The following is a 19,270-nucleotide window of genomic DNA, read 5'->3' as shown; positions in this document are numbered from 1 at the left end:
TATCCGCCACGGGTCCACGGTCAAACGACCACCCCTCATCACTGTCAAACGCTCCCTAAAACACTTCTGCGAGCAGGCCTTTCTAATCGACCTGGCCCGGGTACCCTGGAAGGATATTGACCTCATCCCGTCAGTTGAGGATGCCTGGTCATTCTTTAAAAGTTACTTCCTCACCATATTAGACAAGCATGCTCCGTTCAAAAAATGCAGAACCAAAAACAGATATAGCCCTTGGTTCACTCCAGACCTGACTGCCCTCGACCAGCACAAAAACATCCTGTGGCGAACTGCAATAGCATCGAAGAGCCCCCGCGATATGCAACTGTTCAGGGAAGTCAGGAACCAATACACGCAGTCAGTCAGGAAAGCAAAGGCCAGCTTTTTCAAGCAGAAATTTGCATCCTGTAGCTCTAACTCCAAAAAGTTCTGGGATACTGTAAAGTCCATGGAAAACAAGAGCACCTCCTCCCAGCTGCCCACTGCACTGAGGCTAGATAACACGGTCACCACTGATAAGTCCGTGATAATCGAAAACTTCAACAAACATTTCTCAATGGCTGGCCATGCCTTCCACCTGGTGACTCCAACCTTGGCCAACAGCCCCGCCCCCCCCCCCCCCCGCTGCTACTCGCCCAAGCCCCCCCAGCTTCTCCTTTACCCATATCCAGATAGCAGATGTTCTGAAAGAGCTGGAAAACCTGGACCCATACAAATCAGCTGGGCTTGACAATCTGGACCCCCTATTTCTGAAACTGTCCGCCGCCATTGTCGCACCCCCTATTGCCAGCCTGTTCAACCTCTCCTTCGTATCATCTGAGATCCCCAAGGATTGGAAAGCTGCCGCTGTCATCCCCCTCTTCAAAGGGGGAGACACCCTGGACCCAAACTGTTACAGACCTATATCCATCCTGCCCTGCCTAGCTAAGGTCTTCGAAAGCCTAGTCAACAAACAGATCACTGACCATCTCGAATCCCACCGTACCTTCTCCGCTGTGCAATCCGGTTTCCGGGCCGGTCACGGGTGCACCTCAGCCACGCTCAAGGTACTAAACGATATCATAACCGCCATCGATAAAAGACATTACTGTGCAGCCGTCTTCATCGACCTGGCCAAGGCTTTCGACTCTGTCAATCACCATATTCTTATCGGCAGACTCAATAGCCTCGGTTTTTCTAATGACTGCCTTGCCTGGTTCACCAACTACTTTGCAGACAGAGTTCAATGTGTCAAATCGGAGGGCATGTTGTCCGGTCCTCTGGCAGTCTCCATGGGGGTATCACAAGGTTCAATTCTCGGGCCGACTCTTTTCTCTGTATACATCAATGATGTTGCTCTTGCTGCGGGCGATTCCCTGATCCACCTCTACGCAGACGACACCATTCTGTATACTTCCGGCCCTTCCCTGGACACTGTGCTATCTAACCTCCAAACGAGCTTCAATGCCATACAACACTCCTTCCGTGGCCTCCAACTGCTCTTAAACGCTAGTAAAACCAAATGCATGCTTTTCAACCGCTCGCTGCCTGCACCCGCACGCCCGACTAGCATCACCACCCTGGACGGTTCCGACCTAGAATATGTGGACATCTATAAGTACCTAGGTGTCTGGCTAGACTGCAAACTCTCCTTCCAGACTCATATCAAACATCTCCAATCCAAAATCAAATCTAGAGTCGGCTTTCTATTCCGGAACAAAGCCTCCTTCACTCACGCCGCCAAACTTACCCTAGTAAAACTGACTATCCTACCGATCCTCGACTTCGGCGATGTCATCTACAAAATAGCTTCCAATACTCTACTCAGCAAACTGGATGCAGTTTATCACAGTGCCATCCGTTTTGTTACTAAAGCACCTTATACGACCCACCACTGCGACCTGTATGCCCTAGTCGGCTGGCCCTCGCTACATGTTCGTCGTCAGACCCACTGGCTCCAGGTCATCTACAAGGCTATGCTAGGTAAAGTGCCGCCTTATCTCAGTTCACTGGTCACGATGGCTACACCCACCCGTAGCACGCGCTCCAGCAGGTGTATCTCACTGATCATCCCTAAAGCCAAAACCTCATTTGGACGCCTTTCCTTCCAGTTCTCTGCTGCCTGCGACTGGAACGAATTGCAAAAATCTCTGAAGTTGGAGACTTTTATCTCCCTCAACAACTTTAAAAATCTGCTATCCGAGCAGCTAACCGATCGCTGCAGCTGTACATAGTCCATCTGTAAACTACCCACCCAATTTACCTACCTCACCCCCATACTGCTTTTATTTATTTACTTTTCTGCTCTTTTGCACACCAGTATCTCTTCTTGCACATGATCATCTGATGATTTATCACTCCAGTGTTAATCTGCTAAATTGTAATTATTCGATTTATTGCCTACCTCATGCCTTTTGCACACATTGTATATAGATTCTCTTTTTTTCTACCATGTTATTGACTTGTTTATTGTTTACTCCATGTGTAACTCTGTGTTGTTGTCTGTTCACACTGCTATGCTTTATCTTGGCCAGGTCGCAGTTGCAAATGAGAACTTGTTCTCAACTAGCCTACCTGGTTAAATAAAGGTGAAAAAAAAAAAAAAAAAATGTGTGACTGAGACAGAACTCTGCAGGGGAGTGTGTGAGATAAGAGACTACTCAGACATTCCACAATAAATCAACTTTGGGGAGGGGACATTTATTGCCTAGCTCTTAGATAAACACTGAAACTCTATGTTTGTACAGCTATGGATGCAGGGTTCTGGTCTCGGGAGTAAAAAGGTAATGACGTAGTCAGTGACATCACTAAGGCGGGACTTTGGTTTAATAAAACAACTTGAGACCTTTTGTTTGATGCAGAACTTACTGGGAAACATGCGTGCTATGTTCCTGTTTGTCAACTTCTGTCTGCAATTGCATTAATAAAGGTTTTTGAATGATTTAATTAAAGATATTGTCATAATGCTAATTTCACCAATGAACCAATGATTGACAAGTAAGGACGTAAGGAGCGAAACCATAACACTATAAAATAATGCCATGGAAGTTGAAGCAAATCTTGTCTGCTAAATGAATAGCCATTTGGCATAGCCAGATCAGGACCTAACATAAGGACAACTCAGAGTATGCTATTCTGTGGTTCTGAAATGGACTACATTTTCTTCATATCATGCTTCTTTAGACCTATCTAAAATAAATAATGGATTTATTGTGAAGGTGTAGGCTATATTACCTGGATTTATTTGACTTTTTTAATGTAGATGTTCCAAAGGTCTGCATCAGTGGCTTGTGGAAGCCAGGAGATGCTAAATGTGTTTATGTTAATTATGGTCAATTACCGTGAGAGCAACAGTTATTTGCTTGACAATCACCGGCTGACAAAATTTTGTGGCCGCCACAGCCCTAGGCATGACAGCATTTTGTACCATTGCAGAGGACAGAGAGCTATTTTTATTTTATTTAACTAGGTGAGTCAGTTAAGAACAAACACTTACAATGATGGCCTACCCCGGCCAAACCCGGACGACGCTGAGCCAATTGTGCGCTGGCCTATGGGGACTCCTAATCACGGCCGGTTGTGATTCAACCTGGAATCTAACCAGGGTCTGTGGTGACGCCTCTAGCACTGAGATGCAGTGCCTTAGACCGAGGCGCCACTCGGGAGCTCTTACATTTTCTGAATTTAAAGGTGAATTGTGGTTTGGAAAAATCTAGTTCTTTTCAGATACTTACAGTTAAAGGATTATTTTGAAAAACAGATCAAAATGAAAGATACAATACCTAATGGGACTATCATGTCATTCGAAATCTGATATAAACAAGGAACATCCAAGACAATTTCTTCACTCTGTCATGACCTGATTGTTTCTAGAAAAGATTCAACCTTTTATATTAAAACACAATGAGAAGGAATTAAAGACTTGATATTTCAGAGGAAGATTGGGACAATATATGCAAAACACAACATACTTCTACAAACATGGCGGGAGTTTTGTTGGAAAAATATATCCCACCTAGAATCAAAAAGCCCCCGCTAGGTAAACAACAACCATGCTGGCGTCTGTGTGGCCATGTAGATGCCAACCACACTTCTTTTGGGAATGTAAGAAATGTGTTCTGGCAGAATGTATGTTCTGTTATAAAAGATGTGCTGGGATATGAAGAATCTAGACCTTGCCCTGTAATGTACCTTGGCAATGTTCTAGAAGTTGTGACTAACAGTGACAGATACTTGATTTAAGTTTGACTTGGCGCTAGTACAAAAGTCATAACCAGGAGTTGGGAAAAAGTAGAAGACCCAAAGTCTAAAGAATTGCAAAGTATAAGTCAATAGATTTTTGCTATGGAAAGATTTACATATGCCTTAACAATTCAAAAACCTGTTGGTAAAAGAAACTGGGAGAAATGGATAGCTTTCACAAACCAGGCTGACCTGATTAGGTAAAAAAATACATGGTAAAAAGTCTAATCATAATTGCTTTCATATATTGTACTGTACTTACCTTATGGCAACTGTTTTTTTGTTTGTTTCTGCATTGCTGTTGCGACGCTCTGTTTTACATAGAAAAAAATCTATGAAAAAAAGAAAACTGTAGTGCCAGATATATGAACTACTGTTCAGATGAAACTTACTTTCCCAGTCGTTGCGTACATCTGTGTCCCAGAAATAGTGGCACACCTCGTGTCCTGTCACTCCCTTTACGGAGTGAGTGGCCTTCAGGGGGTCCAGGACGATACCGTTCTCCTCTACCTCTCTCCTGTACACCTTCACAACATACATACAGATGGAGATGTATAAACAGGTGTGCAGGTATGTGTGTGTGGGACTCAAACTGCTCCAGTTGGCTTAGATGATGGGGGCATATGTATTAATAATGTACATTTTTATTAATTTGTATAACAAGACTGACAGTGGCAATATAATCATCACCTCTCTCCTCTCCCCCTCTCTCCTACCTTCATCTCTCCTTCCTCCACCACCAGCTGCCAGTTGGCATCTCCGCCCATATCCTGCAGCGAGTAGGTCATGTGATTCTGCACCATCTCCTCCACCTATCACAGTCAACCAGGAAGAGGAAGGGACAGACAGGGTTAAAAGTCAGAGACATAAATGCTCACCGATAAATACAAAAGTGATACAGGAAAGACAAGCCAACGCTTGTATTGTGAGGTAGCCGCTATGGCATGCAGAGGCCAGTAAATCTGTGTGCTAACAGACAATACAGTATTATCTCAACAGCAAAATAGCATCATCAGAGGGGCAGCCAACATCATGCTGGACGCTAGCATCATGCTGAAAGAGACAGATGCCTGTGGGATGAAAGTGTAGTAATTCAGCCAGGCCTGTGGGGTCACTACACTCTGCCACGGAGCAGTTACCTCAGAGCTGAATCTGTGGACTTCGTGAGGGGGAGTGACTATCAGAGGAGAGTGAGGGGGAGTGACTATCAGAGGAGAGTGACTATGTGGCTAAAGGAAAGGACATGACAGACTAGACAGACAGGACTGACAAACAGAGACAGACAGACAAGACAGACAAAACAGACAGACACAGACAGACAGAGAGAGAGATACAGACAGAGACACAGACAAACAGAGACAGACAGACAAACAGAGACAGACAGACAGAGACAGATGTGCACAGCCGGACACAGCCAGACACACAGCGACAGACACAGCCAGACACACACCGACAGACACAGCCAGACACACACCGACAGACACAGCCAGACACACACCGACAAACACAGCCAGACACACACCGACAAACACAGCCAGACACACACCGACAGACACAGCCAGACACACACCGCCAGACACAGCCAGACACAGCCAGACACACACAGACCGACACACACAGACCGACACACACAGACCGACACACACAGACCGACACACACAGACCGACACCGCCAGACACAGACAGACAGACAGACAGACAGACAGACAGACAGACAGACACGCAGAGACACACACACACACGCAGAGACACACACACGCAGAGACACACACACACAGAGACACACACACACAGAGACAGACACACACACCGACAGAAAGACAGACAGACACACACCGACAGACATACACACACACCGACAGACACACACACACACACACACCGAAAGAAAGACACACACACACACACCGACAGACAGACAGACACACCGACAGACAGACAGACACACACACACACCGACAGACAGACACACACACACACACACACCGACAGACAGACAGACACACCGACAGAAAGACAGACAGACACACACCGACAGACATACACACACACCGACAGACACACACACACCGAAAGAAAGACACACACACACACACCGACAGACAGACAGACAGACAGACACACCGACAGAAAGACACACACACACACACCGACTGACAGACATACACAGACACACCCAGACAGACGGACAGACAGACACCGACAGACACACACACACACACACACCGTCAGAGACACAGACACACACCGACAAACAGACAGACAGACACCGACAGAGACACACAGAGACAGAGACACACACAGACATTCGACACACACACCGACAGACAGAAAGACAGACACACACCGATAGACACAGCCACACACCGGCAGAGACAGACACACACACACACACACACACAGAGAGACATACGACACAGACACACAGACACATACAGACCCACAGACAGACACAGACAGGCCCACAGGCAGACACATCGACACACACACAGACGACAATCAGAGTAGAGAGAAAGAGAGAGATGTGGGGTGAGAGTGAAAGAAAGAAACAAAGAAGCAAAGAAAAAGGGGGAGAGGACGAATGAAAGGGAGATAATGATGGTGATAGGTAAAGTAAGGTGCTCAGGACTAAAAGAGGTGAATAACCTTGTCGGAAAATCTGTGTGATCCCCTGGCGGAGTAGACATCTCCTGGGGGAACTGGATTAGACCTCTGTATCCTCAACTTCTCAGTGTGAGACTAGACACACACACAGGGCCAGGATCAAACATATGTACTCAATGTAATACGAAGATGTATCATTATTATTATAGAATGAGATGTATTCTATACCAATTGAGGCCGAGGGGTTTTGCCCTTGTTCTGGTACCTGTTCCTCTATCTTATCTTGTCTGTCGAGAGCTGCTTCAACTGCATCAAAAAACTCATCCTCATTGATCAGGCTGTTAGGCCCCTCCTGGAGAGAGAGAGAGGGAGGAGGAAAATAAGGATGAAGAGAGTAACATGGCTGAGGATGAGCCTGACAGATGTATTTTCACCTGCCTCAAAACAATCATAGAACTGACAAACCATACAACTGAACAGAAGAAATGCTAAGAAAGATAGACTGACTCAGTTAGTCTGTCTTGCAGTCTTTTTACCTCGTAATCAGGGCCTCTGAAGTGAGACTTCTTCTTGATCTCAGAGAGAGCAGACTTGTAGCCCTCCTCTATTCTCCTCCTCTTTTCCAGCTCCTTGTCCAGTCTCTTCTGCCAGCTGTCCTCTCTCTTCACCATCAGGTCGATGCAGTGGGACAGGGTGGCCAGGATCCCAGCTGTGGTGGCCTTGAACGTGATGGCTTCACCCTTAAAATCTATCCCATTGATGTCCTTAGTGCTCAGAGACTGGAATACTGAGCAGGAGAGGAATATTTATTAAAATAGATGTTTGAAACATTGATTTAAGACAGAATGAGCCTGTTTAAAATGTTTCTCCAGTCCCAAAGCCTTCTCTGTCCATTACATCAGAGAACAAGAACTACACTTGCTTTTTCAGACAGAATGCTAAAAAAGAAACTGATCAAAGTTTGAACTAAGTGGAAACGTTGTAACTTTTCTTTAGAGGGTATTCTGCTTTACTTACGCTTCTCCTTGCTGCCGTTGTTGTTGTGGATGAACTCTCCATCTGACCGAGTGTTGGGGAAATCATCCTCATCATCATCCACAACTTGAGAGAGAAGGAGCAACAGCAAAAGAGAAGTCAGCCATGGTCATACAGTACACTAGTTCCTACAAAGTCCCTGCAGAGCCAGAGTAGGGTAGTGCCAAGAGTTGCTTATGCATGCACCCAGCCACAGAGCATGGCAGGCAAACAGACTGACAGAATTCTACTGTACTCAATGCCACAACAATGCCCTGGCCTCTTATGCAGGAGCGAGGGATGGACGGAGGAAGCGAGAGAGATGAGAGAGGGAACACATTCCTATAAAGATTCTGCAAATGTTTCCCCAAAGCTAAATATTTTCATGATCCACACGTTTGGCATTTCTTATTTTTGTGGTATTCCATTGTTCTTTGAGTTAGGTAATATTTTATATTCAACAGTTTGTAGCAATAAGTAGGAACCCATTGGTTTTGGTCTCACAGATCAACTGCATGTGATTTTTCTTCCCACTAGACCTCATAATACTAGGCCTGGGTGGCTGTCTAGTTAGCACTGAATACTTGATTGACAAATGCATCTGATTGATTGACCCATTGATGGTCTTACTTGTGTCTCTCTGCAGCTCGTCCTTGGAGACGGCATCGGCGCAGCCGTCAAAGTATTTCTGCAACGTGTCCACCTGTCTGCACAGGATGTCTCTGAACGTCTCCATCTCTGCCAGCTTCTCCCTCAGGCTGTGGCCCTTCAGAACCAAACGGGAACGCATGGTCAGCAAACACCCTGGGCTCTATTATAACGAACTTAACGCGATGTTAGGGGCTGTGGCAGAAATATTTTTGAATTATGAGCGCAATTGCTGGCCGTAGCGTGAAAGAGACAGGTTTTGATGTATAGTTGTGACGAGGGCTTGGCCACTCACTGACCAATCGACACGTTTCATGGCTTAATACACGTTTCGTCTTAAGTTCTGTAGGTTATTGACGGTCTTTGCGATGTCATCAACTCCAATTCGGATGGGGGCACAGAATATTATCTTCCTAGTCCATTGTGGATTGATACAGTTTATTAAAAAGCATAGGCTAGTAATAAGTAATAGCAACAAACAGTCAAAATGAATCCAGTGTTTGCTCAATATAGTGTTGTGTTGACACTAGACAACGTTGTAATTGGCTTCAATGAGTACAGGGCTTTACGCATCGCACTTCTCAAATAAAAAATACAATGCTCCTGTAAATTGTATTGTATATGAGGCACGTCCTAAACAAGCAAGATATAGCCTAGGCCTACCGTTGATATGGCATTATAGGACTGAATTACTTGAATATGTTTGGAGGAGCGCGTCTTTGGTAACTGAACAGGAGGCGCCATTTGGAAATAGGGATGGATTCAGGTCGAATGGAGTAGCCTCTGCACTGCAGGTAGGCCTGTGTGAATTGTGATTAATGCAAAAGCCTCAGGAGTAGACCATTTAGAAACCTTTCATGGACAGGCTCCTTGGCTAATGCCTGGCCAGGATAAGACACCAGACTCATTACTGTTGAACCAGATTTCGTTTTAGTAGGGTAAGGGTAGCTTGTTTTTTAATCAAACGAAACAGAAAACAAGCAATAACTAAACATTTTCTAAATACGAGTGTCACCAAATCACATCATCTCTCGTCCCCTGATGGGCATATAGCCTACATGGAGGGTTTACACACATCCAAAATAATAACTGGAGCTGGATAAAATAAAGTATAACAGCCTACATAAATAAAAAGGGATACTCCCAAGCTTGATATTTTAATAAAGCTTTGGTGATTAAGATTTATTTCAAGGCGGTCTTACGAGCCAAACTCTTCATAATAGTGTTGACTACTTGGCGAATGCGTAGCAGGACAAAAAAAGAAATAACCGGCCTTCATTGAGGAGAGGGGAGGCTATGCTTTGTTTTTAATCAAATGAAACGAAATGGGGAAAAACATTCGTTTTTTATGTTTCTATATACACAAGGTTTACAGGCACAAAAAGCACATCTCTTTTTCCATGTGTATATGGGCACTGTGCGTCACGGCTGGACAGACTGCATTTCCACTGTCAAAATCCATGCCTCGTTACCGCAAAGACTTAAATATCCCCACCAGCGCTGCCTGAAATTGGCACTTTGGTGCACATTTCTAAGGACACACCTCAGATATTGCCACCACTCCCACCTCAACGCAAGCGAGCTCATATACAGTAAGACAGGTAAATTACCAATCCTGGCACAACAGAAAAGCACCAGCTTTAACAGGTCAAAAATCGAGCGGGCGTTTGATAATTGCACTGGCTTAATGTCAGCTGAAAGTAGAGCCTTCTGTGTGTGTGTTAAGTCAAGACTCACCTTGAAGGAGGAGGTGGATGTGGTGGAGTAGCCGCTGGTAGCAGACGTGAGAGACACCATAGAGCCATGTCTTCTCAGACTGGACTCTGAACCATACCCAGACTCAGCCTAGACACATGGCGCGAGAGAAAGAAATTAACAGATATCATTAACTTTACACAACAACACATCAGCAAAATATCAAGTCTATTAAGGGGGTGACATACAATCACCACATCACGTCAATAAATCTACCACCAAATGTACCAGATCTCAACTTGCTATCACACAGTCAGTATATTCAGTTACTAAACCTCAACTAGTAAACCTACTGATAAACAAGCACCTTCACCTCTACTAGTCACACTAGGACAGAGTATGAGGTTAATGCAAATACTCTCCATCCCTACTTATTTTCTCTATGTCACAGAGTTATTTCTATGACCCTGAAAGTGCAGTAACCATAGAAATAGAATGAATAGGAAGAGCATCTCCATTCAAGTCAATGATGGCATAATGCATGGACTTGCAGTCTTTTTGAGTGTACCCAGGCCAGGAAGTAAAAGCAGGAAGTGTACCCTTCAACCTGTGCTGTGATTTGTTGATTCGACTCAACTAACATTACACAAATACATTGCATAGGCCTTTATCACGACCATAATTGTCACATCCGGTCAGTGATGAGTTGCGTAGCACAACATCTGGCAAAATAGAGCCGCAGCCGCTATTTTTTACAACTTCTCTGGCAAGACATTTAACTTGTTTAGTATAGTCTGTTTGTAACTCTACTCACTACTTGTAGCTGTATAGTCTGTAACTCCACTCACTACTTGTAGCTGTATAGTCTGTTTGTAACTCTACTCACTACTTGTAGCTGTATGGTCTGTTTGTAACTCTACTCACTACTTGTAGCTGTCCAGTCTGTTTGTAACTCTACTCACTACTTGTCGCTGTATAGTCTGTTTGTAACTCTACGCACTACTTATAGTCTGTTTGTAACTCTACTCACTATTTGTAGCTGTATAGTCTGTTTGCAACTCTACTCACTACTTATAGTCTGTTTGTAACTCTACTTACTACTTGTAGCTGTATAGTCTGTTTGTAACTCTACTCACTACTTATAGTCTGTTTGTAACTCTACTTACTACTTGTAGCTGTATAGTCTGTAACTCCACTCACTACTTGTAGCTGTATAGTCTGTTTGTAACTCTACTCACTACTTGTAGCTGTATAGTCTGTTTGTAACTCTACTCACTACTTGTAGCTGTATAGTCTGTTTGTAACTCTACTCACTACTTGTAGCTGTATAGTCTGTTTGTAACTCTACTCACTACTTGTAGCTGTATAGTCTGTTTGTAACTCTACTCACTACTTATAGTCTGTTTTTAACTCTACTTACTACTTGTAGCTGTATAGTCTGTAACTCCACTCACTACTTGTAGCTGTATAGTCTGTTTGTAACTCTACTCACTACTTGTAGCTGTATAGTCTGTTTGTAACTCTACTCACTACTTGTAGCTGTATAGTCTGTTTGTAACTCTACTCACTACTTGTAGCTGTATAGTCTGTTTGTAACTCTACTCACTACTTATAGTCTGTTTTTAACTCTACTTACTACTTGTAGCTGTATAGTCTGTAACTCCACTCACTACTTGTAGCTGTATAGTCTGTTTGTAACTCTACTCACTACTTGTAGCTGTATAGTCTGTTTGTAACTCTACTCACTACTTGTAGCTGTATAGTCTGTTTGTAACTCTACTCACTACTTGTAGCTGTATAGTCTGTTTGTAACTCTACTCACTACTTGTAGCTGTATAGTCTGTTTGTAACTCTACTCACTACTTATAGTCTGTTTGTAACTCTACTTACTACTTGTAGCTGTATAGTCTGTAACTCCACTCACTACTTGTAGCTGTATAGTCTGTTTGTAACTCTACTTACTACTTGTAGCTGTATAGTCTGTAACTCCACTCACTACTTGTAGCTGTATAGTCTGTTTGTAACTCTACTCACTACTTGTAGCTGTATAGTCTGTTTGTAACTCTACTCACTACTTGTAGCTGTATAGTCTGTTTGTAACTCTACTCACTACTTGTAGCTGTATAGTCTGTTTGTAACTCTACTCACTACTTGTAGCTGTCCAGTCTGTTTGTAACTCTACTCACTACTTGTAGCTGTATAGTCTGTAACTCTACTCACTACTTATAGTCTGTTTGTAACTCTACTCACTACTTGTAGCTGTATAGTATGTTTGTAACTCTACTCACTACTTGTAGCTGTATGGTCTGTTTGTAACTCTACTCACTACTTGTAGCTGTCCAGTCTGTTTGTAACTCTACTCACTACTTGTAGCTGTCCAGTCTGTTTGTAACTCTACTCACTACTTGTAGCTGTATAGTCTGTTTGTAACTCTACTCACTACTTGTAGCTGTATAGTCTGTTTGTAACTCTACTCACTACTTGTAGCTGTATAGTCTGTTTGTAACTCCACTCACTACTTGTAGCTGTATAGTCTGTAACTCTACTCACTACTTATAGTCTGTTTGCAACTCTACTCACTACTTGTAGTTGTATAGTCTGTTTGTAACTCTACTCACTACTTGTAGTTGTATAGTCTGTTTGTAACTCTACTCACTACTTGTAGTTGTATAGTCTGTTGGCAACTCTACTCACTACTTGTAGTTGTATAGTCTGTTTGTAACTCTACTCACTACCTGTAGTTGTATAGTCTGTTTGCAACTCTACTCACTACTTGTAGCTGTATAGTCTGTTTGTAACTCTACTCACTACTTGTAGCTGTATAGTCTGTAACTCTACTCACTACTTGTAGCTGTATAGTCTGTTTGTAACTCTACTCACTACTTGTAGCTGTATAGTCTGTTTGTAACTCTACTCACTACTTGTAGCTGTATAGTCTGTTTGTAACTCTACTCACTACTTGTAGCTGTCCAGTCTGTTTGTAACTCTACTCACTACTTGTAGCTGTATAGTCTGTTTGTAACTACTCACTACTTGTAGCTGTATAGTCTGTTAGTAACTCTACTCACTACGTGTAGCTGTATAGTCTGTTTGTAACTCTACTCACTACTTGTAGCTGTATAGTCTGTTTGTAACTCTACTCACTACTTGTAGCTGTATAGTCTGTTTGTAACTTTACTTACTACTTGTAGCTGTATAGTCTGTTTGTAACTCTACTCACTACTTGCAGCTGTATAGTCTGTTTGCAACTCTACTCACTACTTGTAGCTGTATAGTCTGTTTGTAACTCTACTCACTACTTCTAGCTGTATAGTCTGTTTGTAACTCTACTCACTACTTGTAGCTGTATAGTATGTTTGTAACTCTACTCACTACTTGTAGCTGTATAGTCTGTTTGTAACCCTACTCACTACTTGTAGCTGTATAGTCTGTTTGTAACTCTACTCACTACTTGTAGTTGTATAGTCTGTTTGTAACTCTACTCACTACTTGTAGATGTATAGTCTGTTTGCAACTCTACTCACTACTTGTAGTTGTATAGTCTGTTTGTAACTCTACTTACTACTTGTAGCTGTATAGTCTGTAACTCTACTCACTACTTGTAGCTGTATAGTCTGTTTGTAACTCTACTCACTACTTGTAGCTGTATAGTCTGTTTGTAACTCTACTCACTACTTGTAGCTGTATAGTCTGTTTGTAACTTTACTCACTACTTGTAGCTGTATAGTCTGTAACTCTACTCACTACTTATAGTCTGTTTGCAACTCTACTCACTACTTGTAGCTGTATGGTCTGTTTGTAACTACTCACTACTTGTAGCTGTATAGTCTGTTTGTAACTTTACTCACTACTTGTAGCTGTATAGTCTGTAACTCCACTCACTACTTGTAGCTGTATAGTCTGTTTGTAACTCTACTCACTACTTGTAGCTGTATAGTCTGTAACTCCACTCACTACTTGTAGCTGTATAGTCTGTTTGCAACTCTACTCACTACTTGTAGCTGTATAGTCTGTAACTCCACTCACTACTTGTAGCTGTATAGTCTGTAACTCCACTCACTACTTGTAGCTGTATAGTCTGTTTGTAACTCTACTCACTACTTGTAGCTGTATAGTCTGTTTGTAACTCTACTCACTACTTGTAGCTGTAAAGTCTGTTTGTAACTCTACTCACTACTTGTAGCTGTCCAGTCTGTTTGTAACTCTACTCACTACTTGTAGCTATATAGTCTGTTTGCAACTCTACTCACTACTTGTAGCTGTATAGTCTGTTTGTAACTCTACTCACTACTTGTAGCTGTATAGTCTGTTTGTAACTCTACTCACTACTTGTAGCTGTATAGTCTAACTCTACTCACTACTTGTAGCTGTATAGTCTAACTCCACTCACTACTTGTAGCTGCATAGTCTAGTCTGTTTGTGTTGTTGGTCTTGGCTAGCTTAATGTTCTGGTCGGTTGCTAGCTAGCACTCACTCAAGTGGCTTCTAGCACAGTCATGAAAAGTGGCATGAGGGAAGCACTACAATATTATATTTTTTCTAAGTAGTGAGAACGCTAGGGAGCAGGAAATGTTGAAAAGTAATCTTTAGACAGTTATTTTGTTAAATGTAGCTTTGTAATTGACTAAAACAAGCAGACAAGAAAATATTTTTTGAAAGGGGTCACGTTTTTGCTGTGAGCCAAATGTGGTAACCTAGTAACACACAATGTCAGAATGTGGTCTAAGGTGCTGTGGTCCCCCTCTCTTATCACAACTGAGCAAGTTTTCCATCATGGTTCCCAATCTTGGGAGCTATGCAGCCCAACCTCAGCAACTTTGGGTCAGGCTGAGCTTTGTTGAGGAAGGAGAGTATTTGGCTGAAAACCTACTGCTCCAATCTCAGTAGATCACTGCTGCAGATGTCTATTCCTACATAGCCCTTCCAAATCAGCAAGAATATGAAATATGCTTTTTCTCACCCAACCCCCTACGCCAGTTTCTTGAATGCCACAACTTAAATGCACATGAGCAAATATGGAGTGACTGGGAAGTGAAGTCCCCATTCAACGTGTATAAAAAGACTATAATGGTCAGGTTCTGGAAAGGAAGAGTTTCTGACCATGACATAGAGCTGCATCTGTAACGCTGCCGCACTCTCCTTCAGTCTGCCATGAAAACAAAAAAGCAATAAGATATAATGCAAAACAACTTGTCTTACTCTGTATCTCATCAACAGAAAGTCATTTATTTTAAGCCGGGGACTATACCAGGCAGCTATTGCGAGTGTACCCATGAGTTTACCAGTTACCAGTTTTACCAAATTTCCAGGGTTAGCACTTCCAAGCACCTTCTATTCTTTCCATTTCTATGGCAGCAATGTAGTGCCCATGGCAACAGGGATCATGACAACCACAGAACGGTGTCACAGGATGACTACCTGTAAAGGAGTGAGGATGGATGGAAGCTCTCTGACTTACATTACCCATAAACTTTAAATAGAGGGAAAGGAGGAAGAGAGAAAAGGAGGGAGGAAAAGGGAGAGAGATTGGGAGGGAGAGACTGGTGGGAAAAGAGGGAAGCTCTCTCTGGAGATTACTTGATTTGACATGGTGATTCACCCTGTGTGAAATAGCACTTAGAAAATATGACAGATACTCTGTGGGGCCTAGTATTACAGGAGTTAAGGGTTAATGTGGAAGAGAGCATGTAGCATGTAGCATAGTTAGGTGTTTTCAACTAAGATGAAAACATGTGCTTCCATTCCTCACAACCAGAGGGCAGCCTATTAACATGGCTGCTGCCTGGCCCTGCATCCACCAGCCAGATGCTACTATCTTTCAGTGGCTGGGAGTAACCCTTTCCCTGCCTCCACTGGGGCTTTCATCACTACTGTCGCCCTCAGCCAATCTGCTACTCTCATTCTGACAATGATCGTTCAATACAGCCACTATCCACCAATCACAGAGCTGCTATTGAATATAAAGCAGTTTCTTATCTGGTTGGTTGATAAAAGACTAAAAAAATCAACCCACAGGTTCAAAGCAGTGGTGTGTTTGATATCAGTCTATACAGACAAACAGGGAGAGGGGGAGAAATGGAGGATAGACTGGAGCTGGATTAGACAGTTGCCATTATACGGGTTCATGATCAATTCTGCAATTTTGTGTTTTATTGTGCTGATCTTAAAGGTGCACTATGCAGGAATCGCTCCGCCATTTCTTGGTTGCTAAAATTCTAATAGTTTGTCTAATTTCAGTTTATGTGACAAAACAAGCAGTATGCTGTAGAGAATCATTGTACCATATTCTAAACCGCTGTGAATATATCTTCCATAACCAAGAATATTGTATTTTCAGATGTTTGAGGCTAGTGTTCAAAAACCGAAAGTAGAAGATGCAAAAACTAAATTTAAGAACAGGAAGCATCGAAATATCGCTCATAGAACAGATCTACCGCTTCTTAGACTTGCTTTCAATGAGAATGACAAATCTATAATGCACATTTCTATGTGAATTTGGTCAGGTCACCAGAACAGCGATCACCAACCTCGATTTGGATGAAGATTTCTACTTCAATGAGTCGGCGGCGCAGGATATACTGCTCACCCCAGACCAGGCCCTAATCCCCACCACTCGGAAGAGAAAGAGATGGCGTAAGAGAGGTTGACGTGCAGGCACCCTGACAAAACTACGTTGGCAAGTACATAAACCGCCTCTACCCTCCGTTCTATTGGCGAACGTACAATCACTGGAGAACAAACTGGAAGAGCTCCATTCGAGTCTATCCTATCAATGGGACCTGAAGAACTAATATCTTATGTTTCTCTGAGTCATGGCTGAACAAGGACATGGATAATATACATCTAACTGGTTTTTCTATGCACCGGCGGTAGGACAGAACGGCAGCGTCGGGTAAGCTCAAAGTTGGAGGTGTGTCTCTCTTTGTTTACAACAGCTGGTGCCCCATCTATAACACTAAGGAAGTCTAGAGCTTCTGCTCGCCTGAGTTAGAATAACTCATAAGCTGTAGACCATATTATTTACCAAAAGAGTTTATCTATATTTTTTGTACAGTAGCTGTGCATTTACAACTACAAACCGATGCTGACACTAGGACTGCATTCAATGAGCTGTATAGGGCCATAAACTAACAAGAAAATGCTCATACAATGCTGGCCGGAGATTTTAATGCAGGGAAACTGAAATCTGTCTTACCTCATATCTACAGCATGTCACCTGTGCAACTAGAGGTGAAAAAAACCTCTAGATCCCCTCTACTCCACACACATAAAAACATAAAGCTCTCCCTCGCCCTCCATTTGGCAAATCTGACCATAACTCTATCCTCCTGATTCCTGTTTACAAGCAAAAACTCAAAACAGGAAGTTCTAATGACATGCTCAATACGGAATTGGTCCGATGAAGCGGATACTAAGCTACAGGACTGTAGTTACCACATCAGTCAGCGGCTTCATTAATAACTGCATCGACAATGTTGTCCCCACAGTGACCGTACGTACATATCCCAAACAGAAGCCATGAATTACAGGCAACATCCACACTGAGCTAAAGCTGCCGCTTTCAAGGAGCGGAACACTAATCCGGACGCTTATAAGAAATCCTGCTATGCCCTCCGACGAACCATCAAACAGGCAAATCATCAACACAGGACTAAAGCTCAAATCCTACTACACCGGCGTTGACACGCGTCGATTGTGGCAGGGCTTGCAAACTATCATGGATTACAAAGGGAAAGCCAGCCGCGAGCTGCCCAGTGTCACGAGCCTACCAGACCAAGCTAAATGCCTTCTATGCTCGCTTCGAGGCAAGCAAAACTGAACCACGCTCTAATCTGGAAATGTATGGCTTGTAAGCAAATGTCATTGCCATTGAGCTAGTTCTCATAGTAGCAGTAAACAGCAGCACGTGATATGAGTGATGGAGAGAGACGTGAAAGGGAGCAGATTTACAGCCTTGCTGTATCCAATCTATCCAATCATAGCAGTAGAATCAAGTTACAACCTGCCCATTTCTTGACAGATGGCTGAACTAGTCAATTGAGTTGTTTCAAATTTCATCCTAGAAGCTGAGTTGTTTAGAGATGAGTCCTGACAGCTAAAAAACTAAACAGCAGCGCCTATATGATGTCCTTACATACAGGTGTGACATGCTGGTGTGATGCTTCTATGCAAACGTTGTTGATCAGTAGACTTATATAAGTCCCAAATGGAAGGCCAACAGATTGTCATCTGTAGCACCATAAACTCCACTGATCAGCCTAAACAATAACTCAATGCATGCACACTCCTATTGAATATGCATTCACCTGGCTTGTGAGTAGGCCTATGCCATCAAAATGTATCCAGTTTATCAAGAGATTTACCATTCAAATAAAATCATTACCATTATGTTGTTATTTAGTCAAATGTATTGTTTGATTTTAAAATTGATGCATACATGGCTGTCTCTGGGAAATGTTGTAATCAAAATGTTCACATTTAATGATATTGAATATCGGCTAAAATATCGGCCATTGGCCTCCTTGACCCCCCAAGTTTGGTATCGCCCCCCCCCCCCCCAAACTAGTGGCTACTCTGCCGTCAAGGACACATTCAATACCATGTGCTGCAGTGTTGGTGTCTGGCTGTTTAGCCTCTTAGACACACCACATACAAGCACAATATTCACTATTTAGATATGTTAATTACATGCTCATAGGTCCACTATTTGTTCTGCTGTGTTCAGAGTGCCTTTTTTCACCTTCACACCACCTGCAACCTCACACCATGACCACTGCATAAGCAAATCCCTCCCTAGGAGATGGACACAGAAAGTCACTTTGAGGAATCCCTACTCTGTCTGGAATTAGGTCCTCCCACTCCTACTGCCTCATATCTTGTCTTGCCTCTCCTCCTCCCACTGCTCCTCTCTATCCTGCTCTCTATGCTGATCTAGCCACAACTCTCTCCCTCCCTCCTCCTCTCTCTTGCCCTTCTCTCTACCTCTCTTTTAAATCTGTGACCTACTTGATAAGGACTTCTTACTTTCATTTGATCTATTCATTCTCTCTCCTTCTCTCTGATGAGTAATAGGGCATAATTCCAGAACACA

General features: G+C 43.0%; 1 protein-coding gene across 12 annotated transcripts in view; it reads right to left on the bottom strand.

Annotated features, from left to right (window-relative positions):
- LOC129818309 (ceramide transfer protein-like) overlaps positions 1-19,270 on the bottom strand; it is a 75,873-nt gene that overhangs the window by 10,098 nt on the left and 46,505 nt on the right. For all 12 annotated transcript variants that reach the window (XR_008753922.1, XR_008753923.1, XM_055874066.1 and 9 more), the window contains 8 exons: positions 10,222-10,329; positions 8,467-8,602; positions 7,840-7,923; positions 7,359-7,609; positions 7,088-7,174; positions 6,865-6,957; positions 4,935-5,030; positions 4,611-4,743 (listed from right to left, as the gene is read on the bottom strand). Coding sequence is in view for 10 of the 12 variants with exons in the window: in XM_055874066.1 (XP_055730041.1) it covers positions 4,611-4,743; positions 4,935-5,030; positions 6,865-6,957; positions 7,088-7,174; positions 7,359-7,609; positions 7,840-7,923; positions 8,467-8,602; positions 10,222-10,329 (988 nt within the window). In the remaining 2 variants the exon portion in view is untranslated. The remainder of the gene's footprint in view (positions 1-4,610; positions 4,744-4,934; positions 5,031-6,864; positions 6,958-7,087; positions 7,175-7,358; positions 7,610-7,839; positions 7,924-8,466; positions 8,603-10,221; positions 10,330-19,270) is intronic.

This window comes from Salvelinus fontinalis, chromosome 21, assembly GCF_029448725.1.
Source record: "Salvelinus fontinalis isolate EN_2023a chromosome 21, ASM2944872v1, whole genome shotgun sequence".
In the NCBI taxonomy this organism is placed as follows: Eukaryota; Metazoa; Chordata; class Actinopteri; order Salmoniformes; family Salmonidae; genus Salvelinus; species Salvelinus fontinalis.
The sequence above is the reverse complement of the archived record's forward strand: the minus strand, read 5'-3'. Positions and strand labels throughout refer to the sequence as shown.